A 21,866-nucleotide genomic window follows, 5' to 3' on the forward strand; every position below is an offset into this window, starting at 1 on the left:
TTACTTTTGATGAGGAACCTTTTTGACAATATTTCTTTTTATGTACCCACCTGCATTTAGATTCCTGGATGTCTCCTGTGAGCTCTGTGCATACATTATGGGACTTAAATGCAGGTGGGTACATAAAAAAATATTGGCAAAAAGGTTCCTCATCAAAAGTAAACGTCAATGACGCAAATCAGTGTGGATGTCCAGCCAGAAGAACACGCCTGACGCTCGTTCCACGTTCAGCTTCTTCCGAGGGGGTCAGATCTTTATATAGACATTTTGTGTATAGTATCTAAGTGACACTGTTCATTCATTTTTATACGCTTGTATGTATCTCACTGGATTACTCAGGTTTCATTGTTTTTTGTGATATGGTATCTGCTTTATAGGTCACAATTTGTAGGATACGGTTTTTGAGCCATTTAGGCTAAATTTTCAAATATGTTATTTGATGGTGATTGCTTAGATACCAACTTCATTATATGATCTTGTTTTTCACATTTGCTCATTGGATTCTAATAGTGAATATGGCAAGGTTTGACATACAGTATATGTTTCTTGACTGGCAGCAATTAGTCCATTTGTATAGTCACACAGAGTAGAGTCTACCTGTTTTAACATCTCCTTTTAAACTTGTTTTCATACCTTGTACTATGTGTAGCGATTAGTGATGATCGAGCATGCTCGTTGCTCGAGATTTACGAGCATGCTCGGGCGCTTCACGGAGCGACGAAGGCTTAACCCCCGAGGAGGCTGAAGATAATAGGTAATCGCCAGAGCATGCTCGTAAATCTCGAGCAACAAGCATGCTTGATCATCTATAATAGGGATAATCGGACCCCTGGATGTTCTGATTTGTTGGGTTTAGTCCAAAGTTCAGTTTGGGTACCAGAACTCACTCCCTCTCTCTCACTCATTATGTGTTTTCAATAAAATTACATTTTTAATTCATTTTTTTGGCTGTTTCACTCCTGTTATTGTGTAGGATTTTTAGTTACTTGGGACAGCTTTGTATTCTATGGTCTATTTAAAGGTCTTTTTAATTCTTTAATACTAATGGAATTGTTGTGGCTTCTACGGCTGCCATTTCCACAGAAGTGCTTAATAGTTATGCAAGTGTTTGTTATCATGTTGTCATTTTTCTGTCATAAATTGCTTTAGCTGCTTTTTTCCTAAGATGGCATTTTTATGTTTTGGGTGCCAATACCCTAAAATGGACAACTTACACCGTGGATGACCTAACAATTGGCAGGGCATGTCGAGAGTTGCACTTTCACGACAGGTTGCTGAACATTACACTTATGTGATAAAACTGTGGCTTTCCGACCGTTCTGTAAATGAACCCCCCCATTGTTCTTACCCACGTAGAACATCAATGACAGCTGACATGTTGGTGATCTGTACGCTAACAAGACGTACTTACTGGTCCATGATCAAACAGTTGCCTAAAAATCAAGAGGAGACTCCAACGCAACAGATATGAACAGTCTTTATACCAGTACTCTTACATACTGGTAAATCCATATCATGGTCAAACACAGAGACAGCTTGGCTTATACTATTAGTACTACACACAGACAAGTCAGTAACTGGCTTATTATACAAGTGTTGATGCTGAATATTAAGAAGTGAATGACAAAGTGTTGTCATATTAAGGATTGAGTACAAAGTGTGAGGAAATTAGTTGCAGGTAGTAGGAGACATATAACCACGCATTCAAGCCATCAACCAATAAAAGGAATTCATCACTCATTTATGCAAGGCATACTATACTGTCCACTACTTCTAGAGTGTCTAGGAGGCTCCTAGGAAAACAAAATACTTCCTGGACACCCAGAAAAGTCTACAAATCTCCTGGGCCCCACCAAAGACTTCCAGTAAGGTTTCATGTACCACAGAGTCTCAAGAGTGGCGACCACCTTGGAAATTCTTTTAAACTAATTGTCAGTCTTGTAGAAACTCTTTGCCTAGGTAGCCGCACAATGATGAGCAAAATGTCCACTAAATAATCCAATGATATTCAAATGCCTTAATATAGCAAATAGACAGGGTTTGTCCTGGGTTGAACAACAATTTTAAAAAGCAAAATTTAAAATTAAGACATTCAATTGAGCTCTTTCTTGGTTATATCAGCTTCTAGGAAAATCAATACGACTCCCACAATCTTACCGCTGAGTTTTCTAGATCAGAAACAATAAAGCTGTCGGTTGAATGTTTTGGTTTATAGCTTTCTCTCCCGACTCCTCCATCACAAGAACGCTCGACTATATCAAGCACTCCTATGGACTCCTCTGGTGCCGGCTTATCTCACAGAAAATAAAAGTATTGGCAGTGAAAAATCGGACAGGCCAGTCCCCTATCTCTCTGTTGGGTGATAGTGGGCAGGCCCTCATGCACATTAGACTGACAGTCGATCCAGTGATCGCCCTGTCCAGTATCATTGTATAACCTTCTCCCCATACACATTAGACCAACGTCGTCCAAACCCACCAACATTGGTGGCTCAGTGGTCAGTCTAATGAGTATGAAGGCCTCCCCACTCTCCCTCTCATTTCGGACTGCCAATTCTTTTGCTCTCTGTGAAATAAACTGGTACCAGAGAAGCATGGCAGCGGCTCTCTCTAGGAGAACAGAGGAGCTCTTGGAAAAGGATGGAGGAATCAGGAGAGATCGCTCCCAGCTGAACGAGTGGCTAAACTATTGATCAGACAACAGCTGTCTATTATTTATTTTATGGGGATTTACTGAACTAGAAGACCTTTTGAAAAGCTTATGGGAGTCATATTGAGTTTCCTAGAAGCTGATATAACCAAGAAAGATTTAAAAAAAAAGAAGAGATTTTAAGTTTGGAAACCCTCTGTAAAACAGCTGTCGATACAGGAAAATCCCAGTCTATTCGTTTTACTCGGGCATTTGGATATTATAGGGACAATTTGGTGGTAGAGCTGAGAAGATCACTTCACGCAACCACGGTTGAGGTCAGTGCTCGCGAGATGTCACCCGTGCGCCACACAGAAGACGTCACGCCAGGCCGGCGAATCAAACGCCATGCAGGGGAATCCTAAAGCTCAGGAAATTCGCTCAGCTCCTGTCCACGGCCAGAGAGCACTAACTTGGACTGTGGACCAGGGTTGTGCAAAGCAATCTGCTCATCTATATTTAAAGGGTCTCTCTTCAGGCTTTCTGCAAAAAAGCTCTGCTGCATTGGTAGCTATCAGCAGTAACTTATGGATCTAATAATAGTGCTCAGACTCTAGGTTTAGAAAACAATTGGTCACTACATTAATGGTGTAGTTAGACGCGCTGTCATTGCACCTTATCAAGCGACGATCGACTACATAAAAGTCCATCAGAGCTTGTTTACAGAAGGGTCGATGGGGACAGAACGATCAATAATACAATTGTTCTGTCCCCATACAGCTTCATGTCATAGGCAGCACATCCCCCGTTTATAGGGGGCAATGTATCTCCGATTATTATTTTTACTGGCAATGATCTGATCAGCCGACGAGAAAGCACTTTGTTCGTTTGTCAGGTGATAGCCAGCATGATTACAGAGGCCGATGATAAGAAATGAGTGCTCATTCGCGGATTATCTACTTATCTTGTAGATTGTGAGCCCTCGTGGGCAGGGTCCTTCTTCTGTACCAGTCAGTGATTTCTATTGTTCATGATTATTGTACTTGCTTTTTATTATGTATACCTCTTTTCACATGTAAAGCGCCATGGAATAAATTGCGCTATAATAATAAATAATAATAATCTAAATGAGTCATTAGTGTACCAACAACCATGCATGAATCATAAAAGGACACCCACAACAGTTAACATACAACTCACACAAACATTATCATATCAAGATGAAACTAATGGATGGATGGAAATAATGATACACTCATACCACACACTTGGATGGTTGATAATGACTAAACTAAATGCAAACATGAATGGAGAGGTCACATTTAAATTGTAACTGATTAACATGTAATTATTCTCATATCTGTTGGAATTCTACAATGTAGATTAAAAGTCCTCTGGCAATTGATACACTGATACTGAAAGCAGGGCTAGCGTTATACTCCAGCTAACATGGGTAAATGCTGGGGATGTTCAAATCTCTGCACTTTTCCCATAAAATCAAAAAAAGTAAAATTATATTGGACCGTCGGAATTTATAAAATATCATAATATTTATCTCATAAGGTGAACACCAAAGTGGAAAACAAAAATGACAAAATGGCAGAATTGCTGTTTTTAGTTAATTTTGCTTCCCAAATATATATGGAATAAAAACATCAGAAAGGTCTTGACTCTATCAACCGAAAAGTTAAAAAAAAAGTTATTAGTTCTTGGAAAGTGAGGAGAAAAAAAAAATCAAAAGCGAAGAAGGGCTGACTAAGACTCTGTAGCCTAAGGGCCCACATAAACCTGGAGACCGTTCTGCAGAATACATAGACTATGCATGAAACACATAAATCATGCGGTACCCAAGATCTCATCTGCATTAGAACAGCACACACATTAGAAAAAAAGGGTTTGCTTTTTTCTTTCAGAAACCACAGCACTCTTCTCCATGGGCCGTCTGGTAATGCACTTTATATCCATTGAAGTATATAGTTTTTGAGCTGCAATACCAAATACAACCATTAGACAAGAGTGGCACTGTTTCTAGATAAATACACAACATTTTTACTAAACTGATATTTATATATTTGCTTTTAAAATGTGCACTATGGAAGTATTAGTACCATATAAAACTAATAGAAAAATGTAGGATAAAACTGAAGTTTATAAGAGTATTCAAAAAGTCACAATCTTTAACTGTTATATAAGAGAATTGCAGTAGGGAAAGTCCTTACTATCAGCGTTTCTATAAGCAGGAATAAATCCAGGGGCATTAAAAAGAGTCGGAGGAATCATAGTCATGTATTTTGTGAATGGCGTTCTTGCCTTAGCTTTCCTGTTGACCGTCATTAGTACAATGGCCCATTCACAAAATACTGGCTGTATATGGCGCCAGCATTCTACACTTAAATAGATGTAATGTCTCTGATATTTCTTAAGCCTCATGCATACTTGGTTTTTTTTTCTCACTCCATTTCCATCTTTGCTTTCACTTTTGTCTTCCATGGATCTTGTCAAATATAAATTTTAAAAAAGTAGATGGCTTGTCGGTGCTGGCTACTTCTCCTTCATCATTTCAACCCCCCAGAGGTTTTTGACATGGATTTTGCAGCTGATCCACATCAAATACTACTTCATATACTCTTTGATGTGGATTTTAAAGCGGTCTGCTTCAAAATCCATATAAAATAACACGATGTGAACATACCTTTTGTTTTATTTTGTTGCCAAAGCACTTGACCATTAGCAATATTATGTGAATATATAGTAGTTTTTCTATAATCTACATGACAGCTGTGACTGTGACAACGGGGCTGTGCACTGTGACCCTACTCTGATGCAATTATCTGATATAGAACAATTATAATAAAAAGCTCTTTGCTGTGGATATATTGCATTATTTCAATATGTCATTCTTCTATTTAGCATAGTCTCACTTTCATCATTTTATCTTACTACACTGTTGTCTTGACATCAACACAGTCATAAAACAATCAAAGATGGCATTAAAGAGGTTGTCCGCTACTTTTACATTGATGACCCCTTTCTTAGGATAGGTCATCAATGTCTGATTGTCCGGGGTAAGACACCCAGCACCCACGCTGATCAGCTGTTACCGGTGTTGGCAGCCGCCGGCCGGAATTACTCACTTGCGGAGCTGCTCAGTCTTCTGGTAGTCGCCAGGGCTTGGTACTACACATCCGCCTCCTATTCAAATCAATAGGAGGCGGATGTGCAGTATCCTGCAGTGGCCACTAAAAGTAGACTGAGCAGTTCGGCGAGTGATTATTTCCGGCTGGAGGCCGCCGACAGCGGCTGATCAGCGGATGTGCTGGCTGTCGGACCCCGGCCGATCAGGCATTGATGACCTATCCTAATGAAGGGGCCATCAATGTAAAAGTAGTGGACAACCTCTTTAAAAGGGTTGTTTGTGGAAAAGAAGATATCACCCATCTACTAGATTGGTGAGAGTCCGATCATTAGGACCCGCACTGATCGCCAGAACGGGGACATGTTATCTCAGTCAGAAAGGAGCAGCATTGCGCATGCTTGAGCGCTGCTGCATTCATTTTCTATGAGGCTGCGCTCGGCTTCTTCCAACAGTTCCATAGAGAATGAATTTGAGCATCAGTTCAATCTGCTGTACCTTTTTGTAACAGAGAAAAAAAATGTCCCAATCGGCGCAAGCCCCCCACCAATTAGCAAGTTAACACCTATTCTTCTGAAGATAGGTGATAACTTGTTTTAATTGGACAATCCCTTTAAATACCTTACTAAAGAATTTGTTTTGGCACTACATACATCTATTTCTAACAAGTCCTGGCTAAAATCTAAATATAGGATACAGATGCAAGACATTGAAACCTGCATTAAAAGGGAATGCCCACTACTAAGACAATCCCTCCTCAATCACTATATTTCCCCAAAGTAAAATAATAACAGCGATACTCACCTCCAGTGAGGGCGCCATTCCAGTGATATCGGCACCTGCTCTCCTGGGGTTCGATATCGGCACCTGCTCTCCTGGGGCTCGCATGACACTGGCTGCAGGGCTCGCATAACATTGGCTGCAGGGCTCGCATGACATTGGCTGCAGGGCTCGCATGACACAATGTCTCGGGAGCCCCAGGAAATCAGACGCCAATCAGACTGGAACAGTGCCTGCTCTCCCAGGGTCAAGTATAGCTGTTATTATTTTACATGGGGGAAATATAGATAATGAGAAGGGGTTGTTCGAGTAGTGGACACAACTGTACATTATTAGTAGTATTTAATTATGGCATATTGGAGGAGAATATTGGTGCAATAACTGTACATTTGATACCTCCTTGGCTGCTATTTTCCAAAAACATAAAATACAAAAAAAAACACAAATATATATTTGTCATATATACAATATTCTACATTTGAGGACTTGGCACATGCAAGCCTGGCACCACTTATGGCTATTACTACGTCTACTAGCACATGCACATGTAGGTTTCACAAAAACTTTCTCTACTTCACAGTCTAAAAAAAACATGCATTGAAACTTTCCTTTCCAACCTCAATACAAGATTATCATGCAGTCAGACATGCATTACCTTACTGAACAGAAGACAGAAAGAAATATTCAGCATTCCGTGCAAACAGATTTCCTTCACTGCCAGCAGGACCCAACATGAATTGCTATACAAGTCATTGCAGGACCTACCTGGCAGAAGAGGGAAGATAACTCCAGCCATGTACATAATAGATTGGCCAAAAAATGAGCTTCAAGGGTACATCGTCTTCCCTTTCAAGATTAAGAGTTATTTAGCAAAATGACTTCATGATTGACATCAAAACTCCAAATGGTGTTGTTCCAATGAACACAGATTTATAAAGTGTTTTAATCCTTTGGTGCACTAATTAGGATTAAAGGTATTACATGGCATTATACCCTCTTAAGTAATGCTGATCTCTCATTCAATTAGATCATATTGCCTTGAAAGTTCATTTGTGGCCAAGCTTTTCCAACTTGTCTGCTGGTACTACTGCAGTATAAGTTAATATGGCACTCACCAGTACATAGTAGTAAGCATATAGAGCTGCCACATGATGCGTCACAAAATACTTATCCCCAATCGCCTTCCAGTAACAAATAATCAGTAACAAGTCTGCAAGAGAAAAAGCCAGAATGACTTACAATCTGCAATGGACAGGAACCTAAAAGAGGTGGCAGCGAGTAGATGGGGCTGAATATTGTAACCAATAATGCCTGGTCATTAAAGAACAAGTCAAGAAACTATTAATATACGTGGTGTAGTATAGTACAGTAATTCTCAAAGTAAGTAGTTGAGGCGTCATAAAAACAGACACTTAATAGGATATGGATACCTTTGGGGCATTTGTTTTTTACTTAAATGGATGTATTTTGGGATAAAAAAAATAGTATTTTGCAATTGGTTTCCATTACAAATTTGGCACCATTTGCTTTCTTTAGCATCTGTATTCTTTTTTTGAGAGTCTATTGCTGGCTGCAGAATGAGATTAATTAAGAACCCGTCAGTGAGCTCCTTGTGACAGAGAATTTGTAACGCTTTTATAGGTCTTGTACTGAGATCTTTCAGCTGATTTATGACTTCATGAATGTTCAGGTCTCCTTTGATGTAATCGAGCTCCGTAAATGACATAAGAGTTCGCAACTCTGTCACAAAGAGCTTACTGACGGGTTCTTAATCTCATTCCACACCCAGAAATAAGCGGAGAAACTAACAGCCTAATGTTGAAAAATGTATAATGAAACCTAATAATTGTCCTGATCCTTAAAAAGGGGTTGTCCAGGACTGTTACATTGATGGTCTGCACGAAGGATAGGTTATCCATATCTGACTGGTGGGGGGGTGACAAACAGCACCCCCATCGATCAACTGGTTCCAATACTGGCGGCTGAAAGTGCTCAGCTACGCAGCCGCACAGCTCCATCAAATGGCCATAGTAGAGTACTACACATCCGCCCCAAATTCAAATCAATAGGAATAGGCGATCAATGCAAAAGTCCCGGACAACCACTTTCATTTACTTCTGTGGCTGTATATGCACCTCTGCTTTTTGTTGCCCCCTGATGAGCCATGTAGTACGGTTCACTTCATATACAAACAGAGCCTTATATACTTCCTATTGAAGACCATACAGATCTGAATAGGTAAGACTCCTTTTACATCCCCGTATATGAACACACCCAATGTAACTGCTCGAAGACTTCCCTGCACATTTGCCAAACATTGCAGTAGGCACCTATTAAACTTTATGCCTCTGTTGGCATACCTTTTCTTTAATGTATAAGAAAGTACATACTGCAGACTTTATTTTTTAATCATTGTGGCCAATGGAAAAGATACGATTTTGTATGTCTGTACAGTGGCACCCTTTAAGAGCTTTCTGAGTTATAGTTGGAGAAGACTTGCAATGTATACCGCCGATGAGATGTGAACAATTTCTCACTTAATTGCCTTTTATTTCTGCAATACATAAATCAGTAACAACCATTGCAATGGTAGTAAGATAAAGAAAACCTGGACTCCACACTGCTCTATTGACTTATTATTGCTACTGTATTGGTATCATATCATAGGATTGTCCATCTTAAATGGCAAAAAGAAGGGAGAATGCGCACACGGTACCTAGATGTGGACAGCTTCACTCCAATATTCATCACTAATTTCTAACTGGGTGCCATGAAGAGGTGTAGCCCGGATCTGTCTAGCATTACTACATATAGTAACTGTGCATTTATTATGTGATTATTCCAAGAAAGGTAAAGTTGATTGGCACATCCAGAAAATAGATTTATTGCATAAGTATCAAGCAATTAAAATCCACATGCTGGTGATGAAAAAAACACTCTGACGCGTTTCTGGTTCTGTGTGCGCCCCAGTCTTAGTCATAGATAATACATTCTCTAAGTGCATAAACAGAGCCAGAAACGCGTCAGTGTTTTTTTTCCTATCACCAGCATGTGGATTTTTAAGAGTGACATGTCAAGCCTGACATGCCAAGGTGAGGAGACTTTTAAGCCGCACAGCTCCTCTGGGAAATATGCAAATTATCTCTTCAGAGCGGAAGAGGACTAGAACTCCAGTGCCACCTATAGGAAGTAGCAATCCTAAAAGTCCATATCGACGCTCTAACGAGCCTTGTCACATGACTTAGGACAAGGCTCGCTAGAGAGTAGATATTGACTTTTAGGATTGCTATTTCCTACATCGACTCTCTAATGAGCCTTGTCACATGACTTAGGACAAGGCTTGCTAGAGAGTCGATATTGACTTTTAGGATTGCTACTTACTCCTATAGGTGGCAGTAGAGTTCTAGTACTCTGCCCCTCTAAAGAGACAATTTGCATACTTATGGAAAAAAATGAATACAATTTGAAGATTTTATCTATTTTTTAGATGGCCGATCAACTTTACTTTTCTCAGACTAATTTCCTGACGGTCAGCAGTATTTGAAATGGCACCCATTGCATACAAAACGACAGACCACTGGTAGCATAGCCCTATAACCTGTAGACAGGAATGACCTGGCAATGGTTTATCCATGTCTCCCCAGACGTCCGTTACCTGAGATGAGGTAGCCTGAAGTTATTGCAACATTCAACTTCACCATAAAGGGATCTCCCCTGGAAAATAAATTACAGCTAGTTATGCACCCAATATAGTATCTATACATTTCCAGACATCAACCGAAGGAGAAACATGCAACACCACATGGTTTATAGAGTGAGAAGGCATTTACATTGACAGTAATGCTGGCCACTGACACACAACACTCATATATCACTAAATGATGTACACAGTCTATCTCTATATATAGAGCTGGATATATAATACTAGCCAACTACTGAGCTATAGTATAGAAATGCCTGTGGCTTGTTAGACTATGAAATACATCTGTGACTCAAGAAAATTTAAGATTTTATCATTTTGTTCTATTAGATGATTATTAGAAGACCCAGTTCCAGTTTTGATGTTGTCCCTCAAACTTTTTTCTCATACCAAATATGGATTAAAGTCCTTGGGGAGGAGAGGTATAACTTTAAAGTGTAATTAAATTTTTAGACAATATTTGATATGTTATAAAAATAAAGGTCGTTCGCAGCACTCCAAAGTTGAACAATTACAGAGGGCACACAGGCCCAAAAGATGGATGCACCGTTAAAGAAGTCCCAAGGAGTCCACTTGGAAAAAAATCAGTAGAGACAGCGTCTCTTTCTTCTATTGAATATTTGATATGTTGTCGGCCCTTTAATTCTGTGGAGATCGGTGGGTGTTCGGGACCTGAAAACCCCACCGATTGCTCAAAAGACCTATCAGACATGCGCAGCTCAGGAGGCAGCAGAACAGAGCTCCAGCCTGAGAGTGTGCACAGAGAAGAGTACAAAGCCAATAGAAAGTCATAGGTCCCCATTCATAATGTCAGGTGTTGTTCACGCCAGTTTTGATGCGCTGGCATGATTTAGGTGCCGATTCATTAAGGTGCGTCTTAAAAGTGGCGTGCCCCTCCTTGAGCCATTTCATTTCAAATCTTACTCCGGTCAGATACTGGAATAAGATTTGTGGTGTAATGTAATCGCAAGTCGTCATGAATTAGACGAGCAGGTGTCGTCACGTCCCATCCCATCCATGCTCTTCCCGTTTTGGCAGAGCTGGACGAAATTAATGTGAAAATGTCAAAAGGTACGAAGTGTTTGCGCAACGGCGCATTGCGATAAAATTTTGCGACTTTGTTTTACAACAGATTTCTGGCGTAAATACTTTGATGAATCGGGGTCCATAGGGTACAACATATAAAAATATGCAAAAGTTTAGCTACTCTTTAAATGGAATCATCATCGTCCCAAAATGATCTATTATTCAAATCAGGTTTTGTGTTACATGTATTTGCAAAAAAAAAAAAAAACTCATCAATCGGTATTAAAAAATACAAATTAGCAACTTTGTACTTTACACACACTATATATCTACAGTGGGGAAAATAAGTATTTGGTACACTGCCGATTTTGCTTCTTAAAGAAAAACTACCAGGTCTGTGAGAGCCAGAATTCTTGCTGGTTGGTAGCTGATCAAATACTTATTTCATGCCATAAAATGCAAATTAACTAACTGTCCCCCACAGGTGAAGTGTACCCACAATAAAAATTACAGACCTCTTCATTCTTTATAGGTGGGAAAACATGCAAAATCGGCAGTGTATCAAATACTTATTTTCCCCACTGTATATATTATCAATGGCCAGTGCATTCATTTGCATGGGACAGAATGTAATATTTATTTTCCTGCAGTAAAGCAGAGATAGACCCAACTGATCCAAGAATCAGCACCCACCATGCTCAGCTGAGTCTAATGTACACATCAGGTCACATTCAGATGTAACAAATTGTCTGCCATTTTTTTCTGAGCGATTTGCGCTTTGAAAGTCCACAACAAAGTTATACATTTACACTTACAAGATTTTTCCATTACGGCATTGAGGCAATGCTGTGGCTTCGAGTATTGGCAGCATGCCTTTTAGTGGAAAATGTTTGCGGTGTCTGAACATACCCTAAGGCCACTTCTAAACAGCTGTAATAAAAGCACTTTTGTGCGCCCATATTGCAAAACCTGTAGAGTGCCAGCGCCAACTGTGGTTCTGATGAACAGTGAGATTTATTTATTTATGTTGCATACTGTGTCCATAATCAGACATAAAGAACCTGAAATATGTCCTTAATGGCCAGACCTGCAGAAGCAAGTTTTGGTCCTTACTTATTTCAAGAGATTGGCCAGCTAAGTTTCTAAATTTATGATGAAAAAGTTGTGTTAAGATTTGGGTCAAATACACAATCTCCGCAATGTAAGTCACTTGGTCAAGATCCACGGAGCACTGATATTTTTGAGCCCCCAGAATATCAATTTACAGACTGTGTCCTTATGTGATCTGAACTTAGAGCATAGGAACAGGCTCTTTGATTAAGGAACCCTAGAGGTTTAGGTCCTTTAAAGAGGACCCTTAACCAAAATTTCTATCTGGACACACGATGTCTTAGTGGCTGTAGAGAGGAATAAAACATTTTTGTTTGTTTTTAAATTTCTCTTCTCCATTGGCAAAATATTAGCAAAGTATTTGGAACCTAATGAATTAACATCCACTAGGACTAAACAAAAGTTATCTGATAATAACTTATACAGGGAAAAGTACACATCCCCAGTGAAAACTTTCAAATAACAGGAAACACCATATTTGCTGTCTATAGACATTATGTGCACACTTAGAGAAAAATAACGCTTTTTTGATACGTTGGGCATTTAGACAACCTACACTAAGAAATGTATAAAAGTCAGAAACTACTTACCACACTGGATCAATATTGACGGCGTCATCATACACTAAGATGTACAGGCAGAAGCATCCGACCACCACTGCATGGAATGTGGACACAGTCCTGGGGAGATGAAGAGATAGAAAGGAACCACTGAATATCTTCACAAAAATACAAGTCAGAGATCAAAACTGTCTACATTTCTTCAGACCTATTTTATTTCTATGAAAATAAAATTTTAGGGCCCGATTCATCAAAACTGCAAAATTTTTGTGCAATGCGGAGTTGGGCAAAAATTTTGGACCTCTGCCTCTTCATGTCAGCTTGAAGCATCTCTGCCAAAGAAGAGGCAGGACGGGGTGTAACTACGTCAGGCCATAAAAGTCAGCAAATGTGCCGGCGTTTTTTTACACCCAGATTGAAGTAGCATTTTTGGCGAGGCATACGCCACTGAGAAGATGTGCCGAATTCAGTAAGTGGTGAGTGCCTATTCATGAATTTTGTGCAACGTACTACAGCAAACGCCAGTGTTAAGGAATCGGCGTCTTAGTATTAACAGAATTCTCTTCTCGTCAATCTTTCATTTGATAGATCATGTTAAAAAAGTTGTGGCCTTCTAAATGTGCTGTTTACCAAACTACCAACACAAGAACCAAATGGTACACATAAATCTCATAAAATTAACTTTTATTGAAGTAATAAACACAAAATAAAAACATGAATAAAAAGTAAAATATAGAAATCCCCAATGGAGTGAAACGCGCGTTGGGGCAGGACCACACGCTTCTCTTATCTGCCACATCATAATATTTACGTATTTTACTACTGATATTGTCCCATAGACAGTCCTATCCCCCCACTAGGGTGTTATATACTGGAAATCTCTTATTGGTATTCACATGTTACCTTTAAAGAATGGGCGAACACACTCTCACTTGAATGTTTTGCACACAGCACTTTGGATAGCTCGGTCTTTTTCTGGCAGTATATGTAGTCAACTCATCAGCACTTTGCTCTGGGAAGGTTAACTACTGTATTAATTAATACATATACCCATTTATAGTATATGCTATTTTTCATGTGGTCCTCCATTGGGGATTTCTCTGTTTTAATCTTTATTCATGTTTTTATTTTGTATATATTACTTCAATAAAAGTTACATTTTATGAGATTTATAAGCACCATTTGATTCTCGTGTTGGTAGTTTGCATATGGGGTGTGTGTCTCTGGATATATATTTCATGAGCATTTACATGCTCCTTTCATGTTGATTCTAACTTTTAAAACCAGACAGTTGTATTAAAGGGGTGATCCAGCTGTACTCACATCTGCATCGGGAGATGAGAGGAACCAGAGATGTCATATCTACAGATATGTTCATTAGCATAGCACAGGAGCACTATACTTGCCACTCGTGCACATAAGCTGTCAAATGTGTGCAAGCTTGACATCACCGGCCAACTCATCTCCTAACGCGGAAGCGAGCGCAGCCACATCATCCCGTTAGCTCTTTAAAGAACACTAAAGGTGAAATTCTGGACGAATATTTGAGACATTTTAGAGCAGTATGCTATTAGAGCCAAACAAGGAGGAGAGGTGTTAACTAAGAGCAATATTAAAAATATTCAGTCAGGAAGTGGTGGAAGCGGAGCCTGCCGTGTGCTGCAAGAGATGTGCTGTGTGTGGAGAGAGCTCCTGGGAAGGGAGGAGAGCCAGGCGGAGGTGACCGAGCGGACCGGGAGGACCAGTAGGAGGCGACCGGAGGGACGAGCGCAAGAGAGCGCTGTGGCAGCGTGCAGTGCCGGCCAGCGGAGGGTGCCAGGTGGTGGTGATCAGGAGGACCGGTAAGAGGCGACCGGAGGGACAAGCGTGCTGTGATAGCGTGCAGCGTCCCTAGAGGAGGTGAGTGAGGGGCAGGAGGCCGCGATAAGCGGCCCTACTGAACCCAAGTGTGTACTGTACTGTATTGTATTTGTATCTGTATTGTAATTGTATTGTATTCCCTAGTCCATATTTAATTGATTACCCCCCGTCCATATTTAATTGATCACCCCCGTCCATATTTAAATTGATTCCCCTGAACACCCCCGTCCATATTTAACTGATCCCTCTGACCACATTAAATTGACCCCCCCGTCCTCATTTAATTGATCCCCGACCACCCCCCGTCCATATTAAAGTGATCCCCCTGACCACATTTAAATGATTGACCCCCCCAGCCCATAATTGATTGATCCCCCTTGTCCTATTTAATAGATTCCCCTTGTCCACTTTTACTCATCCCCAGTCCCTATCTATTTGCCTTATCCCCCACCATATTTAATTAACCCCTGTCCATAATTAATTGATTGATTCCCCAGACCACAATTAATTATTTCCCCAGTCCATATTTATTGATATTATTGATACTTATTGATCCCCAGTCCTTAGTTAATTGACCCACCGTCCATACCTATTTATTTGCTTTACCCCCCATCCTATTTAATTAAACCCCCTGTCCATAATTAATTGATTGATTCCCTAGTCCACAATTAATTATTTCCCCAGTCCATACTTATTGATCCCAGTCCATAGTTAATTGACACACCGTCCATACTTAATTAATCCACCTGACCCACTCAGCTGATCCCCCGTCCATACTTAATTGATATTTAATTGATCCCCCGTCCATACTTAACTGATCCCGCGCCGATATCTAATCGATACACTTGCACATCCCTAATTGATCCCCGTCCATACACCTATATATAAATAATTGTGTTTTGTACTTGTACATATATACTGACTGTATCCCCATATTTAGAATGACGTCCATGTTGGCCGGAGCCGTGCAGTGTACATCTTGCGCAATGTATGCATTCCCTGAGCTACCGCTCAGGGATCCATACTGCTGCGAGAGATGTGAGCATATCGTGCACTTGGAAGCCCAAATCCTGGTTCTAAGTGCTCAGATAGCGGTACTGAGGAGCATCGACAACATGGAGCGGAGTTTGCTGCTCACCGAGCAGACACTCAATGGGTCAACACTGGGGGTGGAGCTTAGTGGGGAAGCGCAGGCTGAACAGGCAGGGAGCTGGGTAACAGTTAGAAGGGATAGAGGGAAGAAGTATAGGAAGGCTGGTTCAGAACCGGCATTATTGGAGCACGACAGATCCTCTGACCGCCGGGGGAGTGTATGCTCCAGTAATGAGGGGGAGGGGGGAAGTGTAGGGCAGGCTAGACAGGTCCTGGTAGTGGGTGACTCTATTATTAGAGGGACAGACAGGGCAATCTGTCACAAAGACCGGGATCGCCGAACGGTGTGCTGCCTCCCTGGCGCTCGAGTCCGGCACATCGCGGATCGGGTTGACAGGTTACTGGGTGGGGCTGGCGAAGACCCAGCGGTCATGGTCCACATTGGCACCAATGACAAAGTGAGTGGTAGATGGAGGGTCCTTAAAAATGATTTCAGGGATCTAGGTAGGAAGCTTAGGGCAAGGACCTCCAAGGTAGTTTTCTCAGAAATACTACCAATCCCGCGAGCCACACAGGAGCGCCAACGGGAGGTTAGGGAGGTGAATAAGTGGCTAAAGAGTTGGTGCAAGGCAGAAGGGTTTGGGTTCATGGAGAACTGGGCCGACTTCGCTGTCGGCTACAGGCTCTACCGTAGGGACGGGCTGCACCTCAATGGGGAGGGTGCAGCGGTGCTGGGGAAGAAGATGGCTAATAGGTTGGAGGAGTTTTTAAACTAGAGACGGGGGGGGGGAAACCAAGGAAATAGGTGGGATGTGAGGCAAGCAAGGGGGAAGGGGAGAAGTGAATATAATGAGGGTGGAGAGGGGGGTGGGGATAGTACAGTTAGATCGTTAGAGAAGAATAGGATGCTAAATAACCCCAAAGTTTTATCTTGCATGCTGACCAACGCAAGAAGCCTGACCAATAAGGCGGATGAGCTGCGGGCGCTTATATCGGAGGAGAGGTATGACATCGTAGGTATAACAGAGACTTGGCTAGACGATAGCTACGACTGGGCGGTAAATTTAACAGATTATAGTTTATTTAGAAGGGACCGGAAACAGGGGAAGGGCTGAGGAGTCTGCTTATATGTAAGGTCACGTCTAAAGCCCAGACTAAGGGAAGATATAGGAGAGGGAGAAGAGGGGGTCGAGTCCATGTGGGTAGAGATAGAGGGGGCAAAAAATAATAATAAAATATTACTGGGGGTCTGCTATAAGCCACCTAATATAACAGAGGAGAATGAGAAACTGCTATTAGGACAAATAGACAAAGTAGCAAAACATAATGAGGTGATTGTAATGGGGGACTTCAACTACCCGGATATTGACTGGGAAACAGAAACCTGTAGATCGCAGAAAGGAAAAAGGTTCTTGACAAATATCAAGGATAATTATCTCTCCCAACTAGTGCAGGAACCAACGAGAGGGAAGGCCGTGTTGGACTTAATATTGACTAATAGGCCTGATAGAATAACTGAGGTACAGATAGGGGGGTACCTAGGTAATAGCGATCATAATATTATCAATTTCAAAATGCCCTTCAGTAGGGTTATCAATAAGGGAACAACAAAAACATTAAACTTTAGGAGGGCGAAGTTTGATCAGCTGAAAGAAAACCTTCAACTTATAGACTGGGACAAAGTTCTTAATCAAGGAAATACGAATAGTAAATGGGAAACCTTCAAAAGAATTCTGAATACTCAGTGCGAGAGGTATATACCGTATGGGAATAAAAGGGCCAGAAATAAGAGGAAACCAATATGGTTGAACAAGAACGTAAAAGGGGCGTTAAATAGCAAAAAAGAGGCATTCAAGAGATTAAAACAGGAAAACAGTAAGGAGGCACTAATGTGTTACAAGGAAAAAACGAGAACCTGCAAAAAACAAATAAAAATAGCAAAGGAGGAAACAGAGAGACGTATTGCTAGGGAAAGTAGATCAAATCCCAAACTGTTCTTTACGTATATAAATAGTAAAAGGATTAAATCGAATAATATTGGACCGATAAAAAGTGATGAAGGCAAAATCATAGAGAAAGATGAGGATAAAGCTAATCTATTAAATACATTTTTTTCGTCAACTTTCACAAAGGAAAAAGAACTAAAAGGCGAAATGAGAAGTGACAAGCTTAATCCTCCACTAAGTATGACAAATCTAACCCAAGCTGGGGTACAGAAACGCCTCAGTAACATTAAAATAAACAAATCACCAGGACCTGATGGCATACACCCACGGGTACTAAGGGAACTAAGTAATGTGATAGACAGACCGTTATATCTTATATTGAAGGACTCTATTGAGACTGGGTCTGTGCCACTTGATTGGCGACAGGCGAATGTAGTGCCAATATTCAAAAAGGGAGCAAAAATTAACACCGGAAACTATCGGCCGGTGAGTCTGACGTCCGTTGTGGGCAAAATTTTTGAAGGCTTTATTAATGAGGGAATTACGGAGTATCTTGATGCTAATAATCTATTAACCCCGAACCAACATGGATTCATGAGGAATCGCTCCTGCCAAACAAACCTGATTGACTTCTACGAGGAGGTTAGCTCTCGAGTAGATCAGGGGGAACCAGTGGATGTCGTGTATCTCGACTTCTCAAAAGCGTTCGATAGCGTGCCACATAATAGGTTGGTATACAAAATGAGAATGATGGGGCTGGGGGAAAATGTCTGCAAGTGGGTAGCTAACTGGCTAAAGGATAGAAGGCAGAGGGTGGTTATAAATGGAATATACTCAGATTGGGTAAGCGTCACTAGTGGGGTACCACAGGGGTCTGTACTAGGCCCAATGTTATTTAATATCTTTATTAACGACATAGTCAACGGGATAAATAGTAAAATATCAATATTTGCAGATGACACAAAGTTATGTAAAACAATTAATACAAAAGAGGATAGTGAAGACCTACAGAGGGATTTGGATAAGCTGGGTAGGTGGAGCATTAAATGGCAAATGAGGTTTAACGAGGAGAAATGTAAGGTCATACATATGGGAAGGAAAAATGGAAGTCACCAGTACTCACTGAATGGGAAACCATTGGGGAATTCAGAGATGGAGAAGGACTTGGGCATCTTGATTGATAGCAAACTAAATTGGAGTGCCCAAAGTCAGGCGGCTGCTGTAAGGGCAACAGGGTAATGGGATGTATCAGAAGAGGTATAGCTGCAAAGGATGAGAACATTGTTCTTCCACTGTACAAAGCTCTGGTCAGACCACACTTGGAATACTGTGCTCAGTTATGGGCCCCAATATATAGAAAGGATATAAATGAGCTTGAAAAGGTACAAAGGAGGGCAACAAAATTAATAAGGGGAATGGAGGGACTGCAATACCCAGAGAGGTTGGCAAAACTAGGACTATTCAGCCTGGAAAAGAGAAGGTTGAGGGGGGACATAATAAATGTGTACAAATATGTTAGGGGACAGTATAGAGACCTTGCCCGGGATTTGTTCAAAAGGAGGGATATTACGGTAACAAGAGGGCATTCACTAAGACTGGAAGAGAAAAGGTTTCAGCACCAGCATAGGAAGGGGTTCTTTACGGTAAGAGCAGTGAGAATATGGAATTCACTGAGTGAGGAGACGGTAATGTCGGATTCACTAAACCAGTTCAAGCGGGGACTGGATGCTTTTCTAGATACCAGGCAGATTTCAGCATATACTTAAAAATAGAATAAAATAGTAGGTTGATACAGGGATTTATTCTGACTGCTGGTTTCAGAGTCGGGAGGGAATTTTTCCTCAGGTGAAGATTGGCTAAATCATTTGGGGTTTTTGCCCTCCTCTGGATCAACTTTGGCAATTACAGAACTAACGGGTCGAACTTGATGGACGCAAGTCTTTATTCGGCTTTGCTAGCTATCTATCTGTATAGCGTAACAAGACTGCACCTGAAGCTTTCAGCACAGCGCTGTCCAACTACTTTGATGGCAGAGAAATGTAAGTATACTTTGGACAAGTAGGTCAGTAAGAAACTGCCTTCTGCACTCGGAGTAGAAGGCAGGTGAATAGACTGTCTCCCTGAATGCTGATGATGAAGCTAGGCCAGATCAGAGTCTCTTCACAATGCAGAGAAACATAGATACAGCTTTTTATTGGAATATTCATTATGGTGTAACAGCAATAAAGGGAAACCCAATGCTAAACAGCTCACCTGCAATATACTGTTCCAACTAAAAACTTCAAGCATTGTGCCATACTGAAGTTGAACCACTGCGATTGTGTACAATATGAAAGTGTAAGCGATATCCTTATATATATTAAGAAAGTGTAACTGCAATGCTCGACTGCCTCTACAGAGAAAAATTAAAAGGGGTGATCCAAAACTAATATTTGTTTTAATCCTCTGGCTATATACTGTCATAATCTAACTCTTTTCAAATGAACTTCAATTAAAAAGTCCCTATCGTTCCATCACTACACTAACTGCTATTTTTTACCTACTTCCTGTTTGATGACACTGTTTGAAAGCCCCTAGTCCATACTGGGATACTCAAACGAGAAGTCATCAGGGGGCAGGTGCTTGGGTCACTGCTGAGCTAGTCCCTGCTCTACTGAGCATGCATTGGTTGTTAATTCTGATGTATGGAAACCGTGTCACTGAGCAATATTCTTTTTTAGTGCAAAGTGACAGTGCGCTTCCTCATCGGCTCTGAGGAGTGACGAGCTGTCAAGAGAGCGCACTGTCAATGCGCATTGTAAGGAGAAAGCGTCATCAAACAGGAAGTAGGTATAAAAATAAAGCAGTTAGAGTAGTGACGGAACAACAGGGACTTTTTAATTAACATAGAAAAGAGATTAGATTATGAAATTAGACAGACATTTAGGATTAAAAGATTAAAATAAATGTTAGTTTCGGACCACCCCTTTAAAAAGACTGTTGAGTTTACAAACTGTGGCAGTAGATTTTTTTGTAAAGCTGTCCAAACCCAACGGCTCACCTAAGCAACATCTCCTTTGCCTCTTACTTGACAAATACCTTAATGCTACCTCAGCCACTGCTTCGGTACACTTTGCACCCTCAGGCTCGACTAAACCTGCGCCCCAGTAGGTGTCTGATATGGTAAGCAGCAGCAATTATGGGATAGGTCTTAATATGCGTTGATCCTTCTAAGTTTAGTTAGGGAGATGTCCTGATGTAGCATGTGTGATGCAGGATCACTGTGCCCATCTTGGCACTACACCAGCCAATTAACATCTAAGGCTAGGTTCACATTAATTGAGTTCTATCTCCACAGAGCACTACATCGAGATTTATTTCCAACAATGGAGTCAATGTGGACACAGCCTTGACTCCATCCTGGTAGTATTTGTCTTTTTTAGGCCAGGCAGTGTCCACAGCAACTCCATTGGCTTCATTCAAGTGAATGGCTCCTATCAGAATACTGTTTTTGGGTATTCCGACAGAAACCTTGATGTAGTGGTTAGTGGAGATAACTGTATTAAAGGTGAACCTAGCCTAAGCTGTTGAGCTTAGAAGCAGAGATGTATTTTAACAATTATTGCTAATGTTAAAATTAAGCTTGTAGATAAAACATGAGTTCCCAGAAGAACCTTGGGTAACCGGATGCCAGACATCCTACAAATGTTACTGCAAGTAATACTAACTGCGCTCAATTAAATGCATTATACTGTATTAATTATAATATATTAAAAAGGTCATCCGGAAAAAGAGACTATGGAGAGGTTTACTCTTATAAATGGGAATTTAATTAAGACATTGGTTAAGCTTCAGGAAAACAGCATCTCCAATCAGACAGCCAGTCAATTTGAGGCAATAACTTTAGGCACAGAAATGACAAAATAATAAGTTGTTGCTATGAAATGTGTCATTTCTTAGCATTTTAATGTATGAAAGCTTGCTTCAGGATCTCCTATACAACGGTCTCCTTCCGTTCAGCTCTGCATCTCAAAGAGCCACATTAACTTGCT

The 21,866-nt window shown here is 40.9% G+C and overlaps 1 protein-coding gene across 3 annotated transcripts in view; it reads right to left on the minus strand.

Moving 5' to 3' along the window:
• Window positions 1-21,866, minus strand: part of TLCD4 (TLC domain containing 4) — a 78,325-nt gene that overhangs the window by 9,927 nt on the left and 46,532 nt on the right. For all 3 annotated transcript variants that reach the window (XM_073643244.1, XM_073643241.1, XM_073643243.1), the window contains exons 3-5: window positions 12,968-13,057; window positions 10,197-10,255; window positions 7,657-7,751 (exon numbers count right to left, since the gene is read on the minus strand). In XM_073643244.1, coding sequence (XP_073499345.1) covers window positions 7,657-7,751; window positions 10,197-10,255; window positions 12,968-13,057 — 244 coding nt within the window. The remainder of the gene's footprint in view (window positions 1-7,656; window positions 7,752-10,196; window positions 10,256-12,967; window positions 13,058-21,866) is intronic.

This window comes from Phyllobates terribilis, unplaced genomic scaffold, assembly GCF_046119375.1.
Source record: "Phyllobates terribilis strain yellow unplaced genomic scaffold, ASM4611937v1 Scaffold_8__6_contigs__length_399053987, whole genome shotgun sequence".
Lineage (NCBI taxonomy): Eukaryota > Metazoa > Chordata > Amphibia > Anura > Dendrobatidae > Phyllobates > Phyllobates terribilis.